This window comes from Canis lupus, chromosome 14, assembly GCF_011100685.1.
Source record: "Canis lupus familiaris isolate Mischka breed German Shepherd chromosome 14, alternate assembly UU_Cfam_GSD_1.0, whole genome shotgun sequence".
Classification (NCBI taxonomy): Eukaryota; Metazoa; Chordata; class Mammalia; order Carnivora; family Canidae; genus Canis; species Canis lupus.
This window is the reverse complement of record NC_049235.1, coordinates 43,658,492-43,669,895: the sequence shown is the minus strand read 5'-3', so window position 1 is coordinate 43,669,895 and position 11,404 is coordinate 43,658,492. Positions and strand designations below refer to the sequence as shown.

The 11,404-nt window shown below is 54.3% G+C and overlaps 1 protein-coding gene across 6 annotated transcripts in view; it reads right to left on the bottom strand.

Annotated features, from left to right (window-relative positions):
• Window positions 1-1,846: 1,846 nt before the first annotated feature.
• Window positions 1,847-11,404, bottom strand: part of MINDY4 (MINDY lysine 48 deubiquitinase 4) — a 104,232-nt gene continuing 94,674 nt past the window's right edge. Inside the window, exons 17-20 of one of the 6 annotated variants that reach the window (XR_005369671.1) lie at window positions 10,832-10,904; window positions 8,268-8,375; window positions 8,028-8,074; window positions 1,847-2,286 (exon numbers count right to left, since the gene is read on the bottom strand). Coding sequence is in view for 4 of the 6 variants with exons in the window: in XM_038557239.1 (XP_038413167.1) it covers window positions 3,822-4,008; window positions 10,832-10,904 (260 nt within the window). In the remaining 2 variants the exon portion in view is untranslated. Of the gene's footprint in view, window positions 2,287-3,110; window positions 4,009-8,027; window positions 8,075-8,267; window positions 8,376-10,831; window positions 10,905-11,404 lie in introns of those variants that run through there. The other 5 variants (XR_005369670.1, XM_038557240.1, XM_038557241.1 and 2 more) reach the window with 5 other exon arrangements.

Sequence of the window (11,404 nt, the reverse complement as noted above, 5' to 3'; positions counted from 1 at the left end):
TGGTACGTGTGCCAGCAGCAGTGTGGGATGGTCCCTGATTCCCACCTGAGGACAGCAGACGCTGCTGTCCCCGACAGGGGGTGGAGAAGACAGGCAGGCTGAGGTGGGAAAGGTCTGACCTCCAGAACCGGGGAGGCAAGGATGTGCGGGTGCTTGGCCTGGTTCAACCGTGCAGAAGACTCAGATCTTCTTAAAAGGGGAAGGAGGAGGCTTCCCCAGAGGCCGGGTGGGAGCAGGTAACGGGAGCTGCCAGGGCGGCAGCCGCAGCATGAATCATCTGCCTCGGGAGAGGTCCCTAGCGGCTGGGGCTGCTCCCCAGAGACCGCTCTCACTGCTCGCACAGCCGGAAGGGCAGTGGGATCCACCGGCTCGTCCCTCCCGGGACCAAGAATTCGCACCTCCCTGAGGTCTGCTCGTCCACTAACCTGGCAGGCGGGTGAGCACGGATGGGGTGGCCACACCCAGGACGGTCCCTGGGAAGCCACTCAACTCTAGGACTCTTAATTTTTTCAGGAGGGTGTTAGGCCAAGTCAGTAGACCCTCTCCCTGGAACATCACACATACATACACGAACGCAAAGATTTTAGTATAATTTGGGAGGGAGGCTATGGGCTCACTGAAGCCTACCCACACTCTCCCCAGAAAACCACGCACCTCGGGAGGAGAACACCCACATGCAAGGAGGCACAGGCCTCTATTTAATTCTTGCAGACCTGGTGGCAGTCCTGTGGGTCTACTCTAGCTCCCGGATCTGGGAGAGGGTGGTGCTGGGGCTTTGCTCATCCTTCATTACAGGAAACCCCAGGCACAGGGTGTCAAACCGTGCATGTACCTGTGTCTTGGCTTCTAGAAAGATGTTTTCATAGTTTGTTGGAACTGGGTTTTTCAAGCAACGCTGGGAATATTTTGATTTCTCCAGCCCTGCCAACGGGACCCTGGTCAGGAGGTTAAGTGAGTTTCATTGAAAAAGACACACTTTTCCTTCCCAGGCTGATAAACAAGCCTGCTGCAGGGAAACTGACTTCCTCCACCGGTGCTCAGCTGGAGCAGCCTGTCTCTGGCCAAGGAAAACAAATGCATAAACATTTTGGGGACATATAGGAAGCATTTCTGCTGGACGCCTGCTGTGAATAGCCACTGGAGTTTACACAGCAAACCCCAGTGGGGCCTCTGCACAGCATGGACAAAGAACGCCCTGCCCTCTCACTTCCCTCCCGGCTCCTCCCTGCTTCTCCCCAAAGACCCACAATGAGATACTACAACAACCTGGCCACTACTCGTGCCCAGTCCGTGAGAGTGCAAAACAGGCCTGGAGTTGTCACCACCAACGTCCGGGCACTGTAGAGGGAACACAGTCCCTCAGCTGCTTGCATCCTGAGCACGGGGAGAGCACACAGAGGCTGGGGACCAGCTGCCATCCAGCGTCTACCACTCTCCCGGGCCTCTCCCCGGGCCAGGACAGACATGGGAGGAGCTCACAACCTGGTCATTCCATGCAAACACCCACTGCTGCAGGGCCCACCCAGAGCTACGGCCTAGGCGCTGGCCAGGTCTAACAGGGGCAAGCACTGACGCTGCTGAGTTGCTCCCAGTCAGCATGGCTTACAGAGCCTGGTGCCTTAGACTTGGGGCTGATCAAGAAAAGACAGGCTAGACCAGAAGCCCAGCCAGGGAAACTACTGGACCAGAGGGCATCTCCTGCCTGCAGAGCCCCTCGTTAGGTGATGTCTTAGCCCACAGGTCTCCGGGGCTCTGGGGCCCCTCCACCATCACTGTTCCTACTCCAGCCGCAAAACACAAAGACCTCATGCATCCTTTGCCACAACAGAATGAATGAGTCTCTCTGTACTTGGTATGGGTTTGACTCTTGCTTTATAGAAAGACAATTGCCAGAAATAACGAGCCCAGGGTGCCCGGGCTGACCATATCACAGGCTTGACAAGGGGACAGGTGGCCCAGCGGGGAACAAGGGAGGGATGCAGACAAAATGCGCAGAGGCGGTCAATCCTTGGCAGTCATGGCTCAGCTGGGAGGGAGCCGTGTAGCAGCACTGTGGGCCCTCATCACAGTCCTGGGGGCCCTTCATGGAAGGGGCAGGGAGGTGCTGGATGCTTCTGCAGCACCGCTGGCCCAGACGGGGGTGACACTCTTCTGAAAGACTTGTCCCTGAGGCCTGGGGCTCAGCTGTCACCCCCAGTGATGAGTGGCGGAGCCAGAGGCTTACCCAATGGGAAGGGTCACAGGATGGGCTCTGAGCCATTCCAGTTCACCGACGCCCCCTTCCACCTAGAAGCAGAGTAGCAGATAAAGGGTTAGAGCTGCAGAGACCCACAGAGGAGCCATCTCTTGCCCTCACTCTCCTGAAGTTCCTGTCTTAAGGGCTGTGAGGATTTCTGGGTCCAACCTCCCTACCTTGCCTCTCCACACTCACACACAAGCTTACACACCAGGCCCATGAGAAACAAATACACCTAGGACTCCAGAGAGCCACGGAGAAGACAAGAGTGGCAGGTCATTCATTCATTCATGCCCCAAGTGTTTATCGAGCACCTCCTCTGTGCCTTGCACCGCAGGGCCCTCAGCTCATGGGAGTGACCCACAAGCATGTGGATCCAGCCGCCCTCCAGGGGTGCCTAATGGTAGTACTTTAAAGCATGTGGGAAAGACCTCAATAGGGAGAATCCTGGAGTGTTCCAGGTGCTGGAGCCTAGAAAAGGAGGGAGAGAGGTACAGCACATTAGGACCTGAGAGCCCCCTAAGGATTCTGGGCTTTGCTCTAAGAGCCAAGGGAAGCCAGCAAAGGGCTGGGAGCAGCTCAGTAAAACACAGATTTGCATTTTTGTAAATTATGAAGTCTTACGAGACAGAGAGTATCATTTAACTGTAGTCCAGGCCTAGATACAATTTCAATTCCAAAATAAAAGTTATTGGAAGTGAGACCATGAAATGACCCAACACTTATTTTCTTTTTAATTTTTATTCATCCATTTATTTTTTGAGTGGTGAGGAGGAGCAGAGGGAGAGAGAGAGAGAGAATCCTAAGGCAGGCTCCATGCCCAGGGCTCAATCTCACGACTTCCAAATCATGACCTGAGCCAAAATCAAGAGTCAGACACCTAATGGCCTAACGGACTGAGCCACCCAGGCACCCCCCCAACACCTAATTTTCATACGTGGCACACTAGTTTTCTAAAGCAACTCAGAAGAATCATTTCTAGGGGATGGAATATTCCTGCAAGAGCTGGCACTGGGTATCTAATACATATACATACATCCTGAGATTATAGGGACTAGGAAGCAGATGTTGCATACCTCAACAGCAGGGCGAGGGTGCAGAGTCTGAAACTGGGCTCTAGAAATGCTTTGCATGGAGTGGGGCTTGGGGAGGGAGCAGACTTTTTCAAAACCTGAAGCTTTTCTTCTGACGGAAGTAAAAAATCTTAACAGCCAACAAAGGAAGAAAAAAAAATGGAAGCTTTCCTCATTTTCGCCGTGCATCTGCACTGGAAAGTCCAGTCTGCCTGAGATGGGAACCACGACAGGTGAGTGAGCAGGCTCTCCCTGAGGAAGACTGCTGCACTTTCCCAACTGAATGCTCGGAAGCACTGTGAGGTTTCAGCGCTGGTTGGTTGTAAACCCAACCTTCTCCACCTCCACCAATAGCCCAGACTCCCTCGGAACTTCTTTGTCCAGGACTCCTTTGTCCTCCCTCAGGCTCCTGCTCTTCGGTCTTACATGATGTCCTTGCCTCAGTTGCTGCATCACCGTCTCCAGCTTTTAGGTTGAGAGGGACAGCCTTCCAGAGGCAACGGGACTCACACTTACTCTGCTCTTACCAAATTACTTTCCTCTTGATTGCAGGCAACTCCTTGGTGTGTAAAGACTGTATTTTCCTCTGTTGAATATTTTACACACCTTATACCAGCCCATTCCTTTTCAGATGAGCAAAAGGATCTCTTGTCATTCGGAGAAAAATAATCTTCGTGGTAATTGTGTGTCCTGCTCCCCCTGGAAAGGTTTGGTTGTGGGAGATATTTGCATGTCGTTTTGGAACAATATTACTATTCCCTGGTTCTCCTAGCTCCACCCAGCTAGGGTGTGAGGATCCACGGGATGTAAGACTGTGGTGTCTAGACACAAGACGCAGCCCTGTCCCGTGCTGTACACACCAGTCGACGTCCCAAGACATTTTTATCCAGTCTATATATGAACGCTGAATTCCATCTTTTCATTAAAACGCTCAGCATAAAAAAAATAAAATAAAAAAATAAAAAGCTCAGCATAAAAGGCTGAAATGGGTGGATGATGGAAGAAAATCTGCCAAGCCATGACTGTTACACTGTTTTAGGAAACTAGTCCTTCAAAACTAGCTCTGCGTGCTCTTCAGTGTCATTAATAAAGTCCTGTCATGCCAAGAGAGTCCGCTTGGACTTTTTCAAGGGGTTGTATGGCTTTTTGACAGCCAACCCTTTCTCTCCTGTGTGAAAGGCTGGGAGATACCTTTCACACCTGAATCATTTGACCCCTGGGATCCTTCTGGTCACAGATGCTTAGAAGCAGGTCTGGATATGCAAAAAAGTTTGCATACATTCCTCAGTCTTTTCTCCAGATTAACTGGTGGAAGAACTATCTTAGCAAGACACATTCCAAACATAACCTGTGACGAGACACATAACCCTCTGCTCATCCACTGACCCTGCCTCTCCTTCATTTTCAACCATGTCATGTGAATCAAAATGGTTAGCACCACTTGTTTCCCTGGCTGGGCGTGGCGAGGAGGATGATTAGGTGATTCTGTGGTGTATGGGAGCTTTCGACTATTTCCTGAGCTGCTATGTGTCAGCGCTGGGGCAGATCCAGAGGGATCCATTAGTTGCTCTGGGGCTGAGCCACTTTGATAGACTCCATCAGCGTCAAAGCATCTGTCACTGCTTGAAGAAGAGGCACTGGCACTGTATCTGGAGACTGCCTGACATGGCTGGGGGAAGTCAGACCACTCCTCAGCGGTCAAGTGCCTGCTGCCTGCGCTGTTTGGTGCTGGGCCTGATGATGTCGTCGGGTAGCCCCTATGGGTCCAGTCAGTAGGGAAGATGGATGCAGCTCTTACTTGCATACTGAGTAGGGTCTGTGGGGTAAGACAGGCTGGGAGGGCACTGTGCTGATCACAGGTTCCGAGGGACCAGGGTCACCTATTGCACCAAGTGGGTTAATAGGAGTTTAGCAGTACATAGCAATGTGACCTGGGGCTTAACTGATACTACCATATAACTTGAGATTTTCAACTTTGCTTCTCTGTTCATCATCTTTGCAATTTTGAAGCACATCACTAAAAAGCTTTAATCGTCTATTAAGATTTATAGGTAAGCATCAGCCTCTGTAAGTTTCTTACCAAAGTCTTAGACACTAGGGCTATATCCTGGATCCAGACCTCCCAGAAAGCAGTAGAAAGGAGGCATGGAGGGGAGCAACATTCTGCCCATAGCATAGCTCCAGGCAGGAATTGGAGGCCCAGATTGTGAAGGGAAGAACACTACTGCCCAGACCCAAGTGGTTTCTTGCCCCAGTTGTGGCAAGAATGGGCATGGGGGGGAGGGGCGGTGGAGTCGGAAGTACACCAGACCTCTTGTATCACTGTAAGATCTACATTTAGCCTGGCCCCCCAAACCCTTCCCTCATTCCTCTCCATCCCTCCCAGACTTCACCCTCCCCACTCTGATAGGCACCAAGACGTTCCTGCTAGGAGCTCCCAATCTTCAAACATCTCAGATCCTGGCAACACAGGGTTTGGCTTCCGTGCAGGGGTGAGTCATATTTGTCTACTACTAGACATCTATGCCATACCAACCGTCACGGAGTCTTACGAAACTAGGCATAACCCCCTGCCAACTGTGGGAGGGTTATGCTTAGTTTTGAGGCTTTTTAGGGGTAACTAACGCACCTCATCCCAGCCAACAGGTGCGAGGTGAAGAGAATATTAGAAGCACCAGAGAGAAGCAGTTTACAATTGATAGAAGACCAAAGCAGAGATGTTTTTAAAATGGCAAGGGCTGAGACTCAAGGCTGCTGTGTTTGTGTGGGGATGGATGGTTCCCCGGTGGGAAAGCCCACGGTCAATTACAAGGACAGTAAACAGAGCTCTGGGTATGCAATTAGGGGCTGGCAGAGGGAGGGGAGGGATGAAAGGAGACCCGCAGACAGTGCAGCAGCAGAATTAAAGCTCACTCATCCAGGAAGCTGAGCGTGAGAGTTTTCAGCAGGCTTTCTCAACCCCGGACCACTACACCGTGGGCTAGGTTGGGGGCTGTCTTGTGCACCGTGGGATATTTGGCACCCTCCTCCTCCTCCTCAGCCGCGATACCCTGGTGTGCTGCTAGATAAGCACACCGCTCCACAGCAGCTGCTCCTCCCGGAGCCCCAGCGGCCTGGAGGGGAAGCCCATCTTCGTTCACATGGCACTCCCTTGCCTGTGACCCAGGCAGTCACAAAGCCCTGCCCTCGGCCCTTGCCCTCTCCTGTCCCTTGCTCTCTGCCTCCTCCTGATTGTTCCTCCCCACCCCGAGCCTCACGTGAGCCCCTGTGGTCTTCACAGGAAAGGGAATGCTCCTGCCTCTCTTTTTTCAACCTCCCACCAGCTCTGATGGGATCTTTCTACCTAATCAACAGATGAGGAAACTGAGGTTTGCAGCAGGACCAAGGCTTCTGGAGGTCATACAACGTGACAGCAGCAGAGCCAGGACTCCACAGAGATTTCCAGATTCCTGATCTGTATACTTCCCTCGCATCATGGTGTTGAGTGTTCTGGGAACCCAATGGGCAAGTGTGTGGGGGTTGCAAGGCAGGGAATCAGGAGAGGGCAGCTGGGGCCATGGGAGGACCAAGGGAACCCTCCTTTGGTGGGTGAGAGGCACTGTGAAGAAATACCTGGGCAAGAAGGGTGTCAGCACAGGCCCCCCCACGGGCGGACATACAGCCTAGTGACCTGCGCACTCAGCTCCAGCCCCTGGAAGGCACCGTTCCCAGCTGAAATTATATTTTCAATTTCTTCTCTGAGTCTCCAAACAGAAACATCTGTGGCCTAGCCCCAGGCCCTGGTTATGAGTTCTTTCCTCTTTCCTCTGGACCACTGACAACTGTTTCATTTTCTCCCACTCTGGCTAGGCTGGAAGCTCGAGAGGTCACTGTGTGTCTTGTTTGGAAATGACCATAAATGAGTCTGTTTTTGCTGAGATGGTTAGAGAGCAGCGGGAACCGGGGGGTGGGGTGGGGGACAGACCCCACATTCCTGACACAAGTGTAGGTAATGGGAGACTTGCTGAGGCCCAGACATGAGTCACACTTGAGAGCAGAGGCGGCACGGGACCTGGGATCGTTTGACTTAGGATGCTCTTCCCCAAAGGCAAAACCAACAATCTGGTCTTGTGTAATGTCACTGTGACAACAAAGCCAGGTGGCGGGAAATCACACAGCCCGCTGGGTGACCTTCCACTGGGCTGGGACAGCGCAGGTCTATGCTCCAGGACTTGTGCTGTGTGTGGCTCAAGGTATGGCCTGGGGCACAGAGTGACCTCTATCTGTGAAAGGAAGGGTCCTATCAGGTAGCGTCTAAGGGCCTTCCCGTGGATCTCAGCAGGCTGCCAGACAGCCAGGTGTGTGGTGTGCTCCATACTGGGTCAGGGTGAGCATCAGAGGTCCTTAGGAGGTAACAGAGCTAGGTTTAAGGGTAGGCAGCACATCTCTCCCTGGATTAAGACAGAGTTGATCATGAACTTGACTTCTATTCAATTGTGAACTCTCTGAGAGCAAGAACTCATTCTTATCTGGCTGTTTCTTCCAGCCCAGGGGTTCCATGAGGTTGAAGTGATGGGCCCACTGGTCTGGTCCAGCCCATGGTACGACCTGAGATGTGGCCAGAGTTCAGGTCATGGCACTACATGCACCCCTCATTCATGTCAGGGTGGGGACCTCCTCCAGGCAGTGGGGCTCATCCCCAAGACGTACGGCCCTTTCTCCCCAGGGTCTTCACTGACCTTGAAGGCTACTTTCCCAAGTTTCTCCCTTTGAGCTGTTCGAGAATCTGGGATGAAAACAAAACGCAAAGCCTTTGTAATCCAACCCCTCAGAATAGGATTCCAGGAGACTGGGCCTGCTGTTTCCCATTACAGTGGTATGTTATCTGATGGGTACTGGCGGGAGAGGGGGGAAGCAGCATTCCCACTAGTCAGTCACCCACTCAGCTTTTCTGAGAATAATTCTGGGAAAAATCTCACCGCATTCACTGCCCAGGTGGACCCACCATGGTGGGGCAGGTGGCAGAGGCAATAGAAGAGGCAGGCAGCTGGTTTCAGGAAACTCCTAGCAGAGGATGGATACCATACCTGGGGGAGGGAGGGAAATGGGGTGGGGCAGCCCACAGACCCAAGAAGGAAGGGCCCCTGGCCTGGTGTACTATAGCAGGCCAGAGGCTAGAGGCTCAGCACTTCACCTGACATCTGACTCACAAGGCAGCCAGAGCGGGCCGGAGGGGTAGCCATGGCCCTCACCAGGCACCACAAGTTCAGAGCATGGTGCTGGGAACTCCCCAGATATGCGAATTTTCAGGCCCCACCTAGATCTCCTGAACCAGAACCCCTGGGGGTAGGATCCATCCGTGTGTGTTTTACCACAGCCTCCAGGGATGCTTGCTAAAGCTTGAGGACCGCACTCTTCCCAAGGGCTACAGATGGATGGATACCATAGAGGGATACACGTGTCAGAGTATCGATCCCCACACCCAGCAGGGGGCTGGTGGAGTCTGGGCCAACAGAGGCCCCAGGCCAGTCGTCCCTCACCCTGTGTGCTGCACAAATGTGATCTTCTATCTGTAACACAGGGCTGGGAAGCACGGCTAGAGCCTTGCCTGACCCCCACGGTGAGCAGGAACAGAGAAGGGCAGGGCAGGGACTCAGCATGGACCACACGGCCCAGGCCGTCGGCTCGCTCCTGGCTGTAGGCAGTGACCCCAGTTTCCCCCATCACGTCACGACACACAGCCACAGCTGGGAAGGGTGGGGCCCTGAGAGAAGGGGACAGAAGAGGAAGAGGCACTCGGGGCCCAAGCTCACACTCAGATGACTCCGGACTGAGCTCCCTGACAGACCAGAGCCCTGAGTCACTGTCAAGCATTGGACAAGTAGGGCTGAGCCCAGAAAGTCCAACTCACTGGGTGAGTCCTGCAGTGGAACCGTCCTTGGGCAAAGAGGAGTTATTCCAGATGGGGCCGTTGGAGAAGCGCTGGGTGGCGGTCTCCTCAGATGGAGGCCTCCAGGGTCGGGGAGGTGGGCGGAGCCTGTGCCCAGGGTGTGGTCCACAGCCCCGCTTGGCAGGCCCACCTGCAGGAAGGATGCCCTGTGGCCTCCCACCCTGGCCTGCGGAGGGTGCCAAGGCCAGTGTCACCTCTTTTTTCCAATGCTGCCCTTCTCTCATCACCTGGAATGAGTGGCCCTTTGTACATGAAAGGAAAGCGACCTGCATGGGCCTTTAATCCTCCCGACGAAAGAAAAGCCAGCACATGACCCCACAAGAATGCTTTCTCCCTGGCTTGGTGGGCGGGTAGGCGGACAGATGAACAGATGGACGATGGGGCATAATGAGGATGTCCCAACCAACGTCTCCTGCATCCCCACCTGGTGTCACCACTGTGACCGTGGCTCCAGTCAAGGGCTCGCTAGCCTACGGGTGGGCAGCACCTTGAGGCTGCAGGCGAACCCCCAATGGTCAGAGCCCCAGGGCCCAGCATCGTCCCTGTCCTCCACCCCAAGCCGATCTCTTCAGAGTCGGGGCCACAAGGTTCTGCCTAAGGCCACGAGGCCTGGGCGGCTCACACAGGACCAATGAGAGCTGCTTACAAAGCACCAGCAGTATACCCAGCGCTCTTCACAACCCTGGGCTTGGCTCTCCCAGCTGACAGTGTGACGGACAGATAGGTGAAGTCTAACAGCTCATGGCCAGAAGGCAGAAAGGACCGGAAGTCTAGAAGCCTTACTTACCACATGGGAGTCATGGGAGTCATAGTGCTTCCCTAGGAGGAGGCACTGGGATACACACCTGCTCCTGCCACTGTGGCTCCTGGAGGCTCCTGAGGCCTCCAAGTCATAACCCAAAGGCTCTGTGAAGGGCCTGCCTGAGGCTGGTGGGGAGAGGGGCCAGAGCTACAACCCCAGAGCCCTCCAGAGTACTGTTCCCAGCCCTGGGACCTGGTCAGTGGGCTCCTGAGTAAGGTGACCCCAACTCACCCCAAGCCTGAGCTGAATTAGAGGAGTCAAGGGCCCCCATCCCTGTGTCTGCTCAGGGTTCAGAGGGCCCAACCCACACCACAGGATGACTGGGGCCTCTCCCCCCTGATGCAGAGGGCACGCCATCTCCGAGCTATGCCCTGGGGGCCATAGGCCCTCTCACCTCCCTGTCCTATTCAGACACTGCCCCCTGCCCCTCCCCGACCTGTACCCCTACCTGTCCTTCCTGACTGGGCCTCACTGCCATGAGCAAGGAGGGACCCCAAGAGGCACCTACTCACACCACCATGCGTATCATAGGGCAATCTCAGGAGCTGTCTGAAGACACGTCGCCTCACAGATCACATGCCTCTCCACTTAGGCCACAGAGACCACAGAATGCTACATACAAACAAGCCCCGAGCCCCGCGTCTTTCCCTTCTGCGGAGGTCCTGCCTCACTACGGACTGGTAGTTGGGGCAATCCAGAAACACATCCTCCTCCCCGCAGGTCTGACGACTTCCAACCACCACACCTCCCAGCCACTCAGGTGAGCTTCCCGAGCCAGAGACTTGACTCACCTGGTTCTGATGCAGAGCTCAAGGGGCGGGATGAGGTCATTGTCTTTGTCCTCAGGGACGGTCTGGGTGGTGTCTGTGGGCCAGGAGAGAGAGGCATCAGCCCGGGGCCTGAGCCTGCTTGAAGGTTGGCACCCACGACCCAGCTCCCAGCACCTGCCCCACTTATCATGGCTGGACCCATCCTTGCTCCTGCCCATTGGTTCTCTCCTGGACCACAGCACTCCTCATGGCCTCCCGCCTCCACTCCACTCTCCTGATCCCCGTCAGCCACTAGAATAGTTCTTTCTAAAAACACATCTGATCCCACCTTTTTCTTGCTCCAAAACCTTCCATGGCTCCTCAGTGCCTGCCCAAGAAAACCCAAACTTGTCAGCACGGTATTCCATACTCTGCTACCACAGAGTAGGTCTCAACTTTCCTTACACCTGTAAGGCCATCAGTTTCTCAAGGCCCGGCTCTGGCTCCTCCTATAGGAGGAGCACAACACAGTCTCTGATCCCCCCAGTCCAGACACAGGTCTGCGGGTCTGTGCTCTTCTGTGACTGCCCAGAGGATGTGTGAGGGCCGAGAACA